Source organism: Leiobunum rupestre, chromosome 1 (assembly GCF_980474605.1).
Source record: "Leiobunum rupestre chromosome 1, qqLeiRupe1.1.hap1, whole genome shotgun sequence".
Taxonomy (NCBI): domain Eukaryota; kingdom Metazoa; phylum Arthropoda; class Arachnida; order Opiliones; family Sclerosomatidae; genus Leiobunum; species Leiobunum rupestre.
In genome coordinates, this window is record NC_143384.1 from 30,836,435 (window position 1) to 30,855,798 (window position 19,364).

General features: G+C 34.6%; 1 protein-coding gene across 6 annotated transcripts in view; it reads left to right on the forward strand.

Annotated features, from left to right (window-relative positions):
• Positions 1–19,364, forward strand: part of LOC149962084 (cyclin-dependent kinase 17-like) — a 111,621-nt gene that overhangs the window by 20,668 nt on the left and 71,589 nt on the right. The window contains exon 1 of one of the 6 annotated variants that reach the window (XM_090178348.1): positions 15,512–16,316. The exons of 4 other annotated variants lie outside the window; for them this stretch is intronic. In XM_090178348.1, the coding sequence (XP_090034474.1) occupies positions 16,181–16,316 (136 nt within the window). In that variant the 5' untranslated portion in view covers positions 15,512–16,180. Of the gene's footprint in view, positions 1–15,511; positions 16,317–17,682; positions 17,713–19,364 lie in introns of those variants that run through there. One more of the 6 variants, XM_090178355.1, reaches the window with a different exon arrangement.

Here is a 19,364-nt window from a genome sequence, read left to right on the forward strand (position 1 = left end):
TTCATAACCTTTCGAAATACCCTGTAGCTAGAATTATTCAACTGCTGTTCCTCTACAGCGTGCGTCGTCCACCGTGTATCATGTCAATTTCTTTGAGCTGGCGGCGGCATGAAGCGGAATTAATAGCGCCATCTCGGGATTGGTAATCGATATTTAGTTTGTGTCATCCGGTGTAGGAGACTTTACAGGGGCTCTGACGTCATCCGATAGCGTTGAGGGGGGGCGGTAACGAATGAATTATTTAGCCTTATACCTGACGTATTAGGTTACTATTGTATTTAGGCAAAGGCTTAGTTGACTAAGACACGCTCTTGAATGAGTAATGAAGTATTTACAACGTTGTAAAGGATTATATCATCTGTGTTCTGATAGAAATTGTTGAATAATTTAATTCTATCCATTTAGCCTCTTCAGATTGAGTCGCGTAGAAGCCTACAGGGTTGGCTCTTGTTTGATTGTTAAAAAATATCTACTCAATCGTTTTTATTTTATTTAAATCGGATTTTTTTTAATTTATTAATTTTTATACAATTTATGGCTTTTTTCTTGTATAATTAACGGTAATTTTACATTTTTTAGTTAATCTTGAATTAAATTAAATCTTAATTATTTAATATATTAGTTTAAGATTTTTTATGTATTTTAATTTTTAAAGAATCCTTTTTGGCCATTTTTTATTACTGACGATATGAAATGAAAAAAAATTATTATGTTTTTGACTTATTTATCAATCCATGCTTTAATTTGTAATCACCTTAAAGGAGAACTGTCACCACCCTAAAATTGGTTAAAAACCATTTAAATGGTTAGACGACGTCCGAAAATGGTTATACAAAAAATTTCATGTTAATATTTCCAGTATTTGATTTATTATAAGCAATGAAATTTCGTGTCCCCCCCCCCCCCGACTCGAGAACCTCAAAACCGCTTGGTTGAACCTACCTGCAGCGCCATCTCGTGAACGAAATATTTTCCTCCCGGTTTTATCGTTTTTCGGTCGGAACTGTCGTCTGCTACGACATTCTCCTTGGATTTTTAACCTAGGTATATTCGTAGATTGTAGTTCATCGTGTTTTTAATATGCTTTACACGCCGCCCTTTCTCAAATATTTGCCGCTTCATTCTTTTGGCACTGCACGTAGGTTCAACCGCAATTTCGGAAATTTTTGAAGCCGTTTCATGTAGGTTGCGGAAAAAGTTGCGTAACTTTTTAAATACTTTTCCAATAACAATAAAATTTCAGCGACATAATTATTAATATATTTTCTATCTTTCTGTAAAAAACCTCGTAAATTTTGGTTTTGGTGACAGTTCTCCTTTAATAAATAGAATTACTATTTTTTCTTCCCAAACATATTTAAAAAAATCAACGATCCTTCAAATTTCAAACGGATTACATTAACATAAATAATAATAATTTCAAACAGTTATCATTAACCTAAGTAATAATAATTTCAAACAGTTATCATTAACCTAAATAATAATAATAATAATATCAAACGAATAACATTAACCTAAATATAGACCTTTGGATAAAGACAAGATATATATAATATACGGCTGCTAATAACAAATTAAAAAGTTTATAAATAGCTATTTAAAGTATTTAACAATCAACATTTTGTAAAATAAGCAATTTTTAGCGTAGCTCCCAATCTCTGCCCCCCCGTGCACTAACAGTAAACTAAAATGAAATCAGCTCGGTATCTGATTGGTTGCCTAAAGCTGACGTCTTCCTCCCCCCTTTCTTGTTTACCGAGGGAAAATTGAACTGATCGAAGAATCTGTGCACCGGTTAGAATATCTGCACCGGGTTAGAATTTGGGAATCGAGTTAGAATTTGGGCACCGGGTTAGAATTTGGGCACCGGGTTAGAATTTGGGCACCGGGTTAGAATTTCTACACGGGGTTAGAATTTCTACACGGGGTTAGAATTTCTACACGGGGTTAGAATTTCTACACGGGGTTCGAATCTCTACACGGGGTTCGAATCTCTACACGGGGTTCGAATCTCTACACGGGGTTCGAATCTCTACACGGGGTTCGAATCTCTACACGGGGTTCGAATCTCTACACGGGGTTCGAATCTCTACACCGGTTTCGCATCTGTACACCGGGTTCGTATCTGTACACCGGGTTCGCATCTGTACACCGGGTTCGAATCCGTGCTCCGGTTACAGTCGTACGAAACAGCCTTTGGTAATACAAAATCTGTAATCAGTTACTGAAATAGCTTCTACTTTTACTCTGTGATTGAGACGCGATAGATTTAGGAAACGGATCTTAATTTAATCAGAACAATTGCTTTTAATGAGCGCAACAGGGAGACTACATCCAAATATACAGAATGTCCGTTACAGCCAAAAATTTGTAAAGGTTTTGTTCGTTGTAAAAAAACTTAAATCTAAGCCTTTTTCTTTCTCAAAGCACGAGACTCGTGCTCGCTCTTTCTTTTAATTTACGAGACGCGAGCTCGAGCTATTCAACAAAACAATATATATATATATATATACTAACGTTTAAACAATATTTCTTTACAGTTACCACTTCAGTACAGTCTAAACTACAGACTCGTACAGCGATTACGTCGCGCGATGCAACCCCCTCGGTCGCGTGCTAGCTGGTGATTTTCTATTTGGTTTCTACCCCCTTCGGTGAATTTTCCGTCCGCGATTGATAGGCCCGAAATAGTCGATTTCGACGGTGGCTTTATAAGAAATTATCGAACAAAAAAATACACTCGGAGCGGTCTTCTGGAAATCAAATGGGTTTAAACAAAACAATAGTTGGTCTCGGCGAAATTGGATTTTGTTGGAACGCGAGAGTCGTTTTTGACCGTAAACTTGGTCTGGAGACGGAAGAGAAATGTGGACAAGGGCTATTGACAGTTGACAAATGAACTTAACCGACTCTGTTGCAATACGGGTTTCTTTTATTCGACTTAGATTCCGGGGGAAACGGTTTAAAAAAGAATTCTAGACAAATATAAAGTTAGCCGAAGAGTTGAAGTAGCGAGTGAACTTTAAGGAAACTCTCCGTGGATTTATGGACTAGATTGACCTACGCTGCAGGAAATAAAGGAATATTTTAGAACTGATTTTCAGAGTTATTGCGCCATCTAGGTTAAGTTCTCAGCACAGAGACCTCTAGCGGGGTTCCCACGGTACCTGGAAAAGTCAGGGAATTTGAATATGGGTATAAAAATCAGGGAAAGTTAGGTAATTTGAATACGGGTATAAAAATCAGGATTTTTAAAAAAATTGTCTAAAAATCGGGGAGTTTAAAAAAATTGTCTAAAAATCAGTGAAAGTTAGGGAATTTAAAGAGTAATCTAAAAATCAGGGAAAGGTCAGGGAATTTAAATGTGTATAAAAATCAGGGAATTTAAAAAAATAAGTCTAAAAATCAGGGAAAGGTCAGGAAATTTAAATGTGTATAGAATAGTCTAAAAATCAGGGAAAGGTCAGGAAATTTGAATGTGTATAAAAATCAGGGAATTTAAAGAATAGTCTAAAAATCAGGGAAAGGTCAGGGAATTTAAAAACAAATTGTCTAAAAATCAGGGAAAGGTCAGGAAATTTGATTGTGTATAAAAATCAGGGAATTTAAAGAATAGTCTAAAAATCAGGGAAAGGTCAGGGAATTTAAAGAATAGTCTAAAAATCAGGGAAAGGTCAGGGAATTTAAAAACAAATTGTCTAAAAATCAGGGAAAGGTCAGGAAATTTGATTGTGTATAAAAATCTGGGAATTTAAAGAATAGTCTAAAAATCAGGGAAAGGTCAGGGAATTTAAAAAAAAATGTCTAAAAATCAGGGAAAGGTCAGGAAATTTGATTGTGTATAAAAATCAGGGAATTTAAAGAATAGTCTAAAAATCAGGGAAAGGTCAGGGAATTTAAAAAAAATGTCTAAAAATCAGGGAAAGGTCAGGAAATTTGATTGTGAAAAAACTGGCGACCCTGTCTAGTATCTAAATATGCCTATAACTAAATATAACGATAACATGTTACTCAGTTCTAGTCAGGATTATCTGATTGAAATCAAGTGGTGTTTTGGAAATAATTTTTGATGTTAACTTCAATATATTTATAAAAAGGTATGGAAGTAAGTTCTCTAGAAATTCAGAGACATTCAATCACATTTTCTTATTAATTAATAATTCATTTTTATTCAGATTAATTTTAACTATAGTTTACGTTATTGTTGCGGAGTGGTCAGTGTCGAAAAAAGGTTCGGTCAGGAAATTAGGATTAAAACCATGTGTGCAGTGACGTCATTCTAGAAACGGCTGTCAGTAAACATTTAACTAACACGCGTTTGATAAACAACTGACACACTTATATGGAAGGTAATTATAAACTTATGTTAACATTCATTACGAAATAATTTTGATTTTATTCGACAAATTTCGCGTTAATCACAACAAAATCTAGATAGAAATTATGGATGTTATATTGTCAATCTTAATTTATCTTTGTCTATTTTTGACCTACTCGCGCCTGTAGAAGTGTTCTAACCGCAAGGCACGAGTGTTCAGAGGTTAAGTCGAATTACTGACTAATTTCTCTAAGAACAAAATGTATTTTTAATTCTGTGATCATTGTGTTCGCTTAGATCTTTTTGGCCTATCAGCGCCTGTAAAGTCCTCTAACCGCAATACACTCACTAATACCTTAATTTATAGTTATCGACATTTGTCATTTAGGTCTATTTTGGACCTACTATCGCCTGTAAAAGTGTTCTAACTGCAATACACCCATGTTCAAGGAGAAGTTAATTTACGGAGCTACAATCCCCAAAAGTCGCGATATTCCAAAGGCATTTTCGTTGCAAATAATAAATTTCGCAATGCGGTAAGGGGAGAGACCCCAAAGAAACCGTCGAAAAATGCGAGAAATAAGTCGCGAATAAGAGTGAAAAATCCTCTCGTTTAAACCGCGATAAAAAATGGGCCACAATGGATCGGAGCGTGGAAAAAGAGACTGATTGCAGTTTCTGAGACTTACAATAGATGGCGCTTCGAAGCGATTTGCGGGGAATTCGGGGGGACGGGAAAAGAAGGTTTAATCTGTGTCAATCGCTAATCAACGGTCTAAAACGACGCCGAGGCTTAGCGGGGAGGAAGGGACGAGCCGCCAGAGAGAAACAAATTGCGCCCGCGATTGAGGCGCTACAAAGGGTTCCGTCCAGCTCCCGGATCCGCCTAGAGGTCATGACCTATTAGCGGCGTGCCGAGGCCTAGCGCTCTTGGCATTAAAGGATGGAGGAACGCGCAGTTTGCGGCTAGCGAAGCCTAATTTTAGGTACGACTTGGGGTAACTTTGAAGCGAGCTCTGTGCGGATCGAATTCAGTGATTTCAGTAGTGTTGTAAGTCGGAAAATGACCGAGGCCTTTTTTCCAGAAAATTTCCTTATTTTTTCCGAAAAAATTAAAAACAAGTTTTCATTCCATGATAAGTCTAAAATTGTTCGCAAATTTAAATAAAGCAACATTTTTTCGAATCTACTAATACAACTGAACCTTTAGACTAGTTTAAACTGATTAACCATGTAACACTATTAATGTTTTGTAGTATGTTTACTGTTATAAAACATTTTATATCGATAAAAAGTTCAAAACATTTAAAACCCATAAAAATTAATTTGTTTCAATTTTTCCGATTTGCCGAAAATTTTCGGGAAATATTTTCCGCATTTTACTTTTGCGGAAAATTAACAACTGTAGATTTCAAGCTCACGTGACACGACGTCATCCATGCTTTTTCGCATAGATAAAAAACCCCGCGCAAAATGGCGGCCATAGCCAAAGCTACGAAGTGAAATTACTCTATAGTGTTTTAATCTGAATAGTCTGTAGGCAGTATTACTGGGTGACTATCAACATTAATATTGCTCGTAACCTTACTCAGGGTTACCACACGTCCGAGAAAAGTCAGGGAATTTAAAAATGGGACCATAAAGTCTGGGAAAGGTCGGGGAATTATTAGAATTTGCAAAAGGTCGGGGAATAGATCGATTTACAATTTTTAATGGGCAAAGACGACTTTACAGGGGTAAAATTTATCCGAGTTAACGTGGTGATGGCGTTATTTGTTAGTAGATGGCGCTCTGATAGCAACATGACGTCATAATTTTGATTTTCAACGATTGGTTCAGTTTTTAGTGGAGAACGGTTTTGTCGGGATTTAAAATACCAAATTATCTTCCCTGATTGGATAGTTTAAAATCGTATTACAGTGCCGTCTATGGCGGAAAGTGTTAACTACTGTTAAAATTAATTGTTAATTTAAATTAAAAAAATTGTATATTTTTAATAAGAATTTAAAGTACTATAATTTAGTAATTAATTAATAACTTTTTAAGAAATTTATTTTTCATAAACTTTATAGTGTCGCCATCTACCTCAAAAATTATTAATAGGAATGCACCTCGGGTGGATTTCGCCCCTTTTTGCATATTTCACTGTAGGCAATATGTGAATGCGTCTATTTTTTTAAGGTAATTTCACTCTAGATCTATGGCAAGTTCTACTATTATTATTTAGATCGTTGAAAGGTTTTTTAACGTTGAAATAACCTTTGTACTGAAATATAAGTTGATTAAAACTTAAGAACTTCTAATAAATGTAAAAGTTAAAAACCGTCTAATTTCGGGCTTAAAAAGTCAGATAAAATAATTTAAAGCAAGAGGAGCCGGGCTCGATCCCAGCTTGTGGCACTTCCGCGTTGAGTTTGCAGGTGATCTCCTTATTGGTTAAAGGGGTTTCCCCCCAAGTTCTTCGGTTTCTTCTTTTCACAAAAAAACGTGTTGAAGTTCACCGTAATAGTTAGTGTAGTTAGTTAGTGTAGGGAGCTGTTGGCCACCACCCACCTACGCATTGTAACCCTGCCACCTGAATCAATAGCTTTAAAACTCGCTGGATGACTTAGGGGCTGTTCACAAATTACGTAACGTGGTAGGGGGGAGAGGGGGGGGGGTGTTTGGCAAGCGTTACTTAACACATCTTATTTTTAATATCGTAGAATAAAATTTTCATCACTTTCAGAAACAGTCGCAATTATTAAAAACATAAGCATTTTCATTGGTTTACATAAAAATACAGTTGTAATTTCAAATGTAAATTACAAACAACAAAATTTAGTACCTGATCTTATAGTACTTTATTACCAGCATATTAGTTGTTACGTACTATAATAATTTAAGGGGGGGGGTTCGATATTTGTTACGTAATTTAAGAAGAGGGGTCTTTCCATTTGTTACTCTTTGTTACGAGGGGGAGGGGGGGGGAGTCCAAAAAGTGGTTTTTCTGCGTTACGTAATTTGTGAACAGCCCCTTAGGCCTAAGGCTGTGCCTTGGGTATTAGCCTACCTGATTTATTCTCCAGTAGATGAAATTTAAAATATTCGCAATCAGGCCACCCAAATTTGTTTATTTGCAAAATGCTATATTGACTGTAGGTATATTTTTAGAGCCAAGTGGTACGTTACAATTGTATGAAGGGACTGATTTTCCTGGGCCGTCTAAAAATAAGCTCGCACAAAAGCTTCTTAACGAAGTTTCGTTTGAGCTTGGGCGGAGCTGAAACATAAAGCCCTCGCCCACGACGCCCACGCTCAAAATCTCTCGAATCGTCTTGTTTGAAACGTTATCTCCCAGATTTATTAGGCCGGCAGGCAACGCCTCTGCTGGATTACGGGTTTTTCTAGGATTAGTTCTTTTAATAATATTCAAGAGTAAAACCAGAAGTAGGTAGTAGCTCTTTTCGAGGGAAGGCTAGATCTAGGCTAGAAGGCTGAGTTCGAAGTACAAACCTTACCCTTCCCACCATTTCAAATTGAATCTATAGAGTAGTTTCAGTACGTAGCTTTGGCTATGGCCGCCATTTTGTGCGGGATTTTTTCTCTATGGGAAAAACTATAGGTGACGTCGTGTCACGTGATACTGAAATCACTGTATACATTCCCGTGGAAACAATATCCATCACTATGGATACGTAATGTGTGAACATTTTGGAAGGATATTTTATTAATTTCAATATAAACGGGTATTGTCGTTAAATATTCGATCCCTTCGTTGAATCGAAACTGGATTTCACTGGTAACTTCAGCTCATATTTAGATTTTTCGCCGTCAGATGGCGACTTCGACGTCTTGGGATAAATCGCTATTAAGGGGGAAGAATACGCAGGGTTGGCATAGATCCAGCCATACCGGTTATAGCCACCTGGTTAAAACCGGTTATCGCCACTTGAAAAAATCCAGATTTTTGTGGCTTTTTTAAAAAACAATTACAATATGAATATTTTAGTAAATTAATAGTTTTTATTTAGAAATTTAGTTTATTTTTGTTTCATATTTAGAAACCGGTTTACTTTTACCAGTTTTTCGGTAGGTTTAAAGATCCAAAGTTCGCTGCCTCGCTTCTGTCGCTCATACACAAAACTAGGGGGAATTTCCGAGAAAATCAAAAGAATTCAGTTATTTTATAAAGTTATTTCGCTTAATTTTTTTAGTTTCTTATTTACGACAATAACTGCAGACAATTTCTACTTACGTAAGTAAAAGGTACTGTTTATATTTTAGCCGGTTATAACCGAAAAAAAAAACAGTTATAGCTCATTAAAACCACTGGTCTGGATTTTTTTTTAAAAAAGCCGGCTTTTTTCCAACCCTGAGAATACGGTATAAGCCACTTTTTCGTTCAAGCTGAACGTTTCTGTTTTAACAATTACATAATTGAATTATATTTTTCTTATTAGGCTGAACCTTCCTCTAGTGCTTAAAATAATTTTGATAATTCTAATATTAATAGTTAACGAGATATAAGGTCCTAACTAAAGGGTTGTTTTGGGCGCTTGTCCAACTTGTTTAGCTCCGGGGGTCCGAATTAAATCGTAATAACTTAATTACTTTTAAATTTAAAATTGTCAAAATTATTTTAAGCACTAAACAAGAGGCTGTTCTACACTTAGATATTAATTTTTTAAGCGAAAATACAAAATTAAAAGAATCCAGCCTGAAATAGCGCGAAAGTAGACAATGGTTACTGTAGTCTTCCCCCTTAACGCACAGCCTGTGTACGATTCTAACTTATAGCGAGATAGTATATTATAAACTTATGTATTTGATGTATATACGGTGTTTATATTGTTTTTTATTTCATTGTTTTTTAACGTTTTATGCCTAATTCCCTTGACAAATAGATTAACAATTTGCGTCAAGCGGTATTATAAACAAATTTAAGATTTCAAATTTTATCTAATTATTAATTTAACTTAATTTAGTTAGAACTTGCTTTTGTACAAATATAGAGTGCTTTCGTCTGATACGATTTTGAACACTTGTAACGTCACAGCTGTAGTGTTAATGACAGTTACCGTTTATTGGCAAATTACATTGGTGACGTCGTGAGTTTAGAATAGAAAGCTCTATACTACGAGTTAGCCTTGGTTTAAACTAGCGCGCGAAACGGTGCGTCACTAAATTTTGGGACGCACAAATTTTTTGACGCTTGTAAAGAAAATAACATTATGACGCCCGTTAGTGGAAACCAAGGTTTAGAAATAAAAATTATTTTTAAAATCACGCAATTTAAATTCGATTTTTGTTAGAAATGAACTAGAAGTTGCGACTCGTACAGCGATTACCGACCATGATTATGCCAAAACAATGTGATCACTTACTATTACCACAAGTATACTAAATCTCTTCCTATATCCGCGTCGAGCCTACGAAAGTACTCTCTGTTAAATTAGTCTTCGGCCGTTGGGATTTTGGCACTTATTTGCGATTATCTGAAAAACTATAAATGATAGCAAGTTGAAACCAATTTTTTTTTTCATATTTTACTAATATCTTTCATACCTATGTCTTGATTCACGTGTAGCATTTCCATATCCGCCGGAAACGCCAAATATCGTTTTTGACAACTTTTTTAATAATGATGTTACGCCCCTGAAACCTGCATTTTTGGATTCACAAGGGTCGATTCATATTTAGAAAGAGTCATTGTTATCCGGCTACGTCGAACGGCTGCTAAGATATGGCCTATCGAACATTCGGGTCTCATTCGGAAATTTCTAAAATGCTCGAGGCGACCGAGAAATAATATCTTATTGTTGAGGAAAAAACAAATTTCGTCGTTTCATTGCGGGTATATATATATATATATATATATATATATATATATATATATATATATATATATATATATATATATATATATATTGATTAATAATATTGATTCATTAGGCATTTTAGAATTTTCCGAAGCAGTGTACAAAAAATTATCAATATTCAAGGTGATTCGAGTCAAAGTATACCGATATGCAGTAAATTACCTTATCATTTTCCTATTTAGTTTCCTACATTTTTCCATAATTCGCTTAATTCTATACTTATATTTTTTCTTATAATTCGCCTCTAAATTCCTATTTTTCCTATAAATTTTTCCAAGCCTGGTCACTCTCTAAGTGGAAAAAACCGCGAAAAAAATAGACTTTTGAGAAAACTATTTTTTATTCCGCGGTTTTTTCCACTTGTCAAAATAGTGCCAACCCGGGATCGAGGGAAATTTGGACCTCGGAAATTCGAAAATGGGAAATCAGACGCGAAATTCGAGGCAGAGATGATTTTAAAGGGAAGCTATTAAAAATTCGCAAGATCTGATAAAATTGATTAAATTTGAAAAATAAGTACAAAATTGGCAACTGATAGTAGGGCTTTGGTTGAATTTGGTTCATTTGGCACCCCTGCAATCTTGCTTTGGTATTTTATTCAAGCCTTCTTTAAAAAACTAAACTATAAAAACACTAAATATTAGAGATGAATTATGAGTATGTAGTTCGTAATTGAGAATACAGATGGCGCTCTATTTTCTATGCTAGGAGCATACAGAGATATTTATTTATTGCGCTTCTAATATATTTTAACTTATATTATTTAATTTTAAATGTTAAAATAATATATTTACCATGAAGTTACAGTGTATCATCTTTTCACTTTTTGTTTTATTTATTTATTTATTTATTTACGCAATAATACTATGTTGCAGGCAGCATTTAGACGAAGTTTTTGGTTTCTGTTTAACTCTTTTATAATTTATAAACACCGTTAAAAATTAGAATATTATACTATTATTTAAATATTAACTTACATTCGGTTTAATTAAATGTTTTTAAAAAACTTGTTTTTTTTGCTATTTTTTTCCTTTGTGCTAACGTAATAATTTGGTCGTATCGGACCCCTGGCGGGAAAATAAATAAATACTCATCAAATTCAGGTGCCAGTCCGGGCCGCTAGAGCGCAGTACGCGCGTTCGAAGTTGGCCTTTTCGGTAAATCTTTTTCGTGGAATACAACCACGGGTTAATCAGAAAAAAGTTAGTTCCTACTAAATTTTGACTAAACCGAGCTTACCAAGGCTTAGCGGTAAAAACAAACGCGTGACTCATCCGAGAATTTCTGGCGAAACAGCGCGGAATGCTATTAAAAACCCCGAAGCGCGCACTCATACGCCATCTAGCGGGACAACGCCGCAAATTTGGCCATCCTCGGAATCCGAATTGAAAACCTAATTTCAATATTCACCCCATTTTTTCCCCGGCGACGCTAAAATTCCAATGCATAGGGGGGACCCGGGCGTTCGCTAAGCCTTGCCATCTTCCCTAGTACCTGCCTAGCCCTAATTTTCTTTTCTTACATACTTCCAAGTTAAGTTGACATTCCCGGGCTTAATAGCGCGTTGAATCACTCTAAATATGGTATTCGGCTGAGGCTCAGTTTCGCACTAAATTTGATTAACTAGCGACGCAAAAAATATTTCCTCATTAAGGCGATAGGTGACGCTATTGTCGCCTTTAGTCAACGCGGACTTTACCGTTTTCCCGGTCATTAGCTCTACCGTCATTTCGTCTTGCCTTCTTTTAGGCGTATTGAGAATGGTGGCTTTTGATATGGTTTTCCGCTTCGTGAACGCAAGGACCCGAAGTCATCGTTCACAGAGAGAACATACTTTTCTAGAGTTACAAAAACTTTTATTGTTTTGTTTGTAACTCGATACCTAAATTTCTGCTCTAGTGGAGGCTCTAACCGGGTATCATATTTGTACTTTACCGCCATCTGTTGATAAGGAGAGAAATTAAATGTAAACAAGTTAGTCGTGGGGTGCTTAATAGAAGTTTCACGCGATTTGAAGGTCACGTTTCAGTGACTCCTAAGTTTAGTAAACAATATTTTAATATTATAAATAACTTTAAAAATAGTGTTGTTAATTTTCCGGAAATTTTTCCGCAAATCGGAAAAATAAAAAATTGAAACATAAATTACTTTTTAGGGGTTTTTAACTTTTTACCGATATAAAATATCAGTAAACATACTACAAAACATTAATAGTGTTACATTGTTAATCAGTTTAAACTAGTCTTAGAGGTTTAGTTTTACTTTCAGATTCGAAAAAATTAGGCGAAAATGCGCTTTATTTAAATTTGCCAACAATATATTAGACTAATCATGGAATGAAAACTTTTTTTAATTTTTTTTCGGAAAATTGTCCGAAAAAAAGCCTAGGTCATTTTCCGGAATATTTTACGAGCGACTTACAACACTAATATCAAAATATAGTTATGTCATATACTTGTTTTAATAAATGCGTCATATTTCGACATATAGCCAAAACAACGTTATAACGCCACCGATAACGTATTGAATAATAACTATATTATTAAAATTATAATAATAACTATAGCCTATAACTGTCGTTCTTCCGGAATTACGTTACTTATGCTAATACAACATAGGTCAACTACAATTTTTAATATTAAAAAAAATTATAATCTCTAATTAAAATTCCTAACTTTCGCCATAGTTAATTTTCCAATTTCTATGCAAATATAAACCTACTAATTTCAATATTTTGTCTAATTTCTTTCCCAGCAGTTCTCATTATATTATAATGAGTTCTAATAAGTAATTATTTTATAATTAACACTGAGAATTCGTCACTTGAAATTTAGCCAAGATGGCGGCCAAGGCGTAAAGGCAGAATGTTGGAGGGGGTGACACTCTAGTCTTTCACGATAAAAATGGCGTAATAATGCGCGTAATCCAACACAGCTTCCTTTACGTCCTTCAAATTCTTTTATTTTACCATTTTGAATAAAACATCAAGATTTCCTCCCTCGAAATATTCATGTACAGTTAGTTTTTTTTTTCATACGTTGTTAATTCTCCTCGCTAAATTGGATTTGCATATTGGAAAGGATTCGGTAACTCTTGCCGTTCCTAGCAACTTTATACGACGGAAATCTTACGCGTGTTCGTGTTGAGTTTCGGAGTTGCGGGGCCCTTCGTAGGCTCTGGGGATTCGCCAAGGCCTAGTGTTATGATTTCTTAATGAGGAACTCGCGTATTTATGATTCGTCCCTCAGTTTAAAAATTAACATCTCAAATTTTATCGTTATTTAACACTGACTTTTTTTAATACTGTTGGTTTTATTCTACAGAATTTCATTAAAAACAAACCCAGAGGTCCTATAATTCCTTTAAAATCCTATATTTTCAAAAATGTCCCATAACTAGAGCTCGGCGTAACAGATAAATTAACCGCCAAAATTTCAATTATTCATAAAAATTTCGGTTAATTGTTTATTGATGGATATTTCTTATTGAAACTTTGAGCTCTACCGATATCATACTATATTTTTAGCAAAATCTCTAGAAAGTTCTATAAAATCCTATAATTTTTATATTTTGGCCATTTCAAATCCCACCGCTCAGTTAAATTGCGAGATTTAGCTATAGTATAAATTCCTATATAAAGTCATTCTTGTCTATACTTTTGTTATGGTTACAGGGCCACCAGAGGTCCTATAAAATCCTATATTTTCAAAAAAGTCCTATAACATCCAATATTTTTAGCAAAATCCCCAAAAGTCCTATAAAATCCTATAATTTTGATATTTGGCCCATTTCAAATCCAGCCACTCGGTTAAATTGCTAGATTTAGCTATATGATAATTTCTTATACAAAGTCATTCTAGTCTATACTTTTATGATTGTTATTTGTTAACATGGTTAGCTACAAAAATGGTTAAATAGTTTCTATTTCTTAAGTGAAAATCAAAGATTTATTTAACTAAGTATAGATTTTGCTTTTAAATGCATAGGTAGGTAAATGAAATGTCATATATAGTCCTATAAAATACTATAATTTAGAAAAAATAGTCCTATAAAGTCCTAAATTTTTAGAAATATAATCCTATTTTTCCTATAAGAAATTTGAAGATTTGAGTGGGGGCCCTGCTACCCCTAAATTGTGTTACATGACCTGATAGACGAAACTGTAATTCCAGGAGGGTTAAAAGGATGGTAGTCACGTGACTTTGTGGAGAACTGCAGCGCCATCTATCCTAAGAAATACGAACTATTATTCATTTTATTTTGCTAATGGTGGTTTAAATTTTGATCGATTCGTCTAAATTATCTATTTATTATTATTATTTAAAACATTTTGTAATAGAAAGGTGTAAGTTAATTAGCTGTCTGCAGTATCTGGAAGGAATATTTTTTTTTCCTTTAACGCCGCACGGCCAACTATGAACAGGAGTTACCGAAACAAAGTTGGCTGTGAAAACGTAGTCACGTGATTTTGTTTTCCCATTTTAACAAGTTGGTTAAGACCCAATTTACTTTATAGTTTCGTCTATTGAAATATCCTAATTTTTTCGTAAGAATTTAGGCAAATATTTTGATGACTTCCTACTAGATGTCGCTTTTTAAACCTCATTAATTTAGTTCGTACGCTCACATGTAGATGTCACCCGGGTAATCCCTTTATTGTTTTACTCTCGGGCAGACGAGGGTATGGGGGGTGGTTGTTTCATTGTCAGACAGGAAATATAAGTTGTCGATTAAGCCTCTGCCTGAGTAACGCGTTCGTGGTCAGGCCTGCAGTAGTTCGTGAGAAATTTCGATGGCGAGAATGAACGAAGTAAATGAAACAAACGGTTTCCTCTGTCTCAGTCCGATAGTGGGAAAAAAACACGTCATTAATACGTCTGACGGTTTTTTTTCTGTACGTGCCCGACCCTAAATTGCATTCGGTAGGTTTCCATTCATTTCGCTCCGTGGGCGCCAGGGGGCGCGGTTTAAGAGCGAGGAAAATAAAAGGATAGTGAGGCTAGGAGTGATAAAAAAAAAACAAATATATATAAACGTCAGTTCGAATCACACGTGCGGCGGTTCCTGTCTATAATAATAAACGCGTTTTTATACCTCCACGTGTTATATTGTACATTTCACCAAAGAAGAGGGGATTGAAAACTCTACCCCCAGGCCAACTTCAATCGACGTTGGCCTCGCGACGCTCATCCTCGCAAACGAGCGGAGGAAGGGGGATGTCACATATTGGGGGAAGGCAAGCCGGGGTGACGTAATGAACGCGCCTCCTGCTGGAACGTTCGAGAAACTCCAAACGCATCTCCGTTAACGGGCTCGCCTTTCCTTCACCAGTCGCCCCGTTCGCGATGAGTGCCGTGCCGTGTCGTTGATAACGAAGGTCTTAAGCCTAGTCAATAAACGCGTTATCTTTGAATAACTTTTACTATAATTGTTGACAGAATGCGCGCGAGTAGACGCGACAACGACTAATGTTAAAGTCGAGTTCTAAACTCTTATTTCGAGTGGTGAAATTTTGACTTTTAGGCTTAGTAACAACCCTCGACGGGAAACTAGGCGAAGTGCGACGGTCGACGGACGCGAAAGACAACCCCCCGGTCGCCGGAAAAATCGAACGTTCAACGGCCAAAACGCCAAGCGCGGGGTAAAAAACCGTCGCTTTATATTACATCCTTCCATAGGCCGCAAAGGCTTAAGTCGATCTTCCGGTCTCGTTCTATTGCTAAATATATCAAACGGAGCTGTCATTCTAACGGGCTCAAAATGTTCTAAAATAAATGTCTTCGTGCTGAACTGCGGTTACTATCATGTTTTCGACGATATACGCCAAATTGACAATATACTGTCCGTGCAATATTTAATATATTTAATATTAAAAAACTTTAAAGGTTTTTTTTTCCCATAATCTGTGATTAGTCCTAGACGTATTCTAGGAACGGTGTTTGATTTATAAACATCGCTGTTAAAGACGCGAAAAATTACGAAAATCTTCCAAAGACTAAAAATGACGATGGATATCAAACTTCTTCACAAAAGCAGTACTTTTAGTAATTTCGGCAGCCATAAATTGGGGAATTGGTTCACCTCTTTGGGGAACGTCAGGAGGAAGAGTAGTTTCTTGAAAAATTCCAAAAGTTTAAGTAAGAATCAATTATTTTAACTTCTAAAATTTTTACTGCTTTTTGTAGTTTGTGGTATGATTTTCTACTAAATAGTGTCATTGTCATCTTCAATTATTAACATTATCATTTGACATGGTTGTTCGTTAATTAAACCTTGACTCGCATTTAGATTTTTTATGACCTGTTTTTTAATTAACTGATGACACGCATTTATTAAATTATAAATAGCACGGTTACAAAAATGGTCACTAGGTGGCATTTTTAAAAAGTATCATTATTTTATCGTACTAACGGACGCGAATTTTAATTATACTTTCAGTAAATGTTTTAAAAATTTATTACATTTAGTCATCAATTTAGGGTATACAAAATTAGTTTCTAAAATTAATCTTAGTCTAAGTAATAATTTATTAATAATTTAAGAACATAATATATATTTGAAAAATATTTAATTTATTTCGTATTGTTCTTTTAAATTGATGTATTAATATGAAATAAATTAAATATTTTTAAAATATATTTTATGTTCAATTATTAATAATTTATTACTTGGTTTATGATTAAATTTAAATATTACTCATTGTACTTTTAAATTGATGAATTAATATGATTTTTCAAATATATATGTTCTTCAATTATTAATAATTTATTACTTGGTTTATGATTAAATTTAAATATTACTTATTGTACTTTTAAATTAATGTTTTAATACGTATTATTTAAAATTAATCATAAACAATGTAATAAATTATCAACAATTTGGAATAACAAATTTACTAAGAACATAAAATATATTTGTAAAAAAATATTTGTCCAACGAAATTTCTACATATAATAATTTTTCCTACGACGTTAATGAGTCAGTGTGTACAAACCACAAATACAACGGAAAAAAGCTTTATCGTTATTTCTTCAAATCTACAAACAAATACAGCGAGATAAGCAGTACACCACTTACATTTGCAAGTTGATCTTTAGCTAGGGCCAGTTTGAAGTAGCGTTGGCTGGTGTTTTTATAACAGAAATAACCGTAGACGTTCAACCCCGTCGCGTTTTCGTCAAACCTGACGGTGGAAATTTTACTGCCTTTCCGATAAGCGCTCCCGTTTTGATAAAGAACGTTTCAATTTAATATCGTAGCGTTATTAATACTAGCCCCCTCCGTAACTACTGCCGTCAAGTTAAATTGTCTTTCGCCGTGGGCGAAACCCTACAATTTACCATCCCAACTTGTCAGTGGAGTCGAAGTTACGATGCAGCTTTTTACATTGAGTTTTGGTAATAAACCCAACTTGGAAGTTTATAAGTTCCTTAAGATTGCGCTTCTTTCGTCAAACTACGTTTTAGGAACTTTTTTTTTATAGTTATGTAGCGCGTAACTACGTTGGATCGACCGAAATGATTGAATTTAAATGTAACGTATTGGATTTTTTTAAAATTGTATTTTACAGTGCTGCCATACTACCTGGGGAAGTCGGGGAATTTGACAAAGAATCTTAAAGTCGGGGAATTTAATGTTGTTTAGAAATTGGGAAACGTTTATTAAAATATAGCTTCTATATTGTAAAATTTTGGCTTAGAAAAGTCAGGAAAATATTTTTAAGGGAAATCTGGGGAAGTCGGGGAATTTTAAGAACTATTTAAAAATTTACGGACTCTTAGGTTGCAATTTGAAAACGTTGACCGATGTGATATAGGTTACAAATTGTATCATTTCTGCCTAATAAAAGTCAGGAAAATATTTTTAAGGGAAAATGGGGGAATTTTAAGAAATAGTAAAAAATGAATGGACTTCTTGGTTAGAATTGCAAAACGTTAATTAAAATATAGGTTACATATTGGAAATTTTGGCCTAAAAAAGACAGGGAAATATTTGGAAATTGTCAGATATTGTCTAGAAATGTTCATTGAAACCCTGAAAGTCAGGGAATTTTAATTTGAATAATTTGTGGCAACCCTGTTTTATATTAACTTTGACCGCTTTTTTTAGCAATTACGAGGCTATTCTAAGTTTTTCGGTACTTTTCAACTTTTGCGTTAGCGTTGCGTAACTTCCATAATTTATAATAATTTAAGTTCAAGTTCGTTATTTTCGAGAGGGAAAAACGCGCTTTTTACTGTTACGAAATGTTTTCGTAATTTTCAATGGTTTCTTAAATACTTCTTTTACTATCTTCCTCTTTTTGTGAGCAGTTTTAGAAGTTAACTTTTGTCCAAAATTTCCAACCTTCAATTAGGGACCCCAATTACCTTGTCATTGAAAATGCGCGGGTAAAAATTAGATTTTTTTCCTTATTGTGGCGTTTTTAAAGACAAAAATATTCTGGATGAAAGCGAAATTTTTCTCGCTTTTAAATTGAATTATTATTATAATACACCCTTTAAAGTAACTGGATTTAGTAGAGGCAACCAAGCGGTCCTATAATTCCTACAAAATCCTATCTTGTAAGACCCTTCCTATATTATCCTGTAATTTCCTAGTCGTTTAACACGATAATTAACGATCGTAAACTACGCCCTCTTTCGGTAAATAAATTAACTTTAAAATAAAATATTCGTTTCAGAATGTTTTTAGAGTCGAAATTTGCTCTTAAAAGTACTACAGTACCTAAATAAGCAAATTATAAATATAAATTCGCAAAATATAATACTATTTATCCTTTGATAAATTTTATTTTTCGACTGTGCTACCTGTTATTTTCTAGTTTTGCTTGTCAACCGTGTTATCGCTCATTTCCGACTTAAACTTAATTTGTACAAAGGCAAGCTTGACTCAGTCGCCCACTGACTAAGCTAAATGACTCGCTTATATCGCAATGCGCTACGTGAGTCAGTATCACTTGCCAATTTGTAGACAACTAGCCCCGTTTGAGTCTTCACTCGTAGGAAAGCCTTAATTTTCGAATGAGTAGATGACAGATAAATATGGAGGTTAAGAACTTCAAAATACGCTTAGCCTATACCTCGAGTATGTTAGGCTTTTTCATAGCATTCCTTAAGCCTAATCACCAACTTCCAGCTTTAGACTGCTTAAAAAGAGTTGAAAAATTGTCTGCAAACACTAGG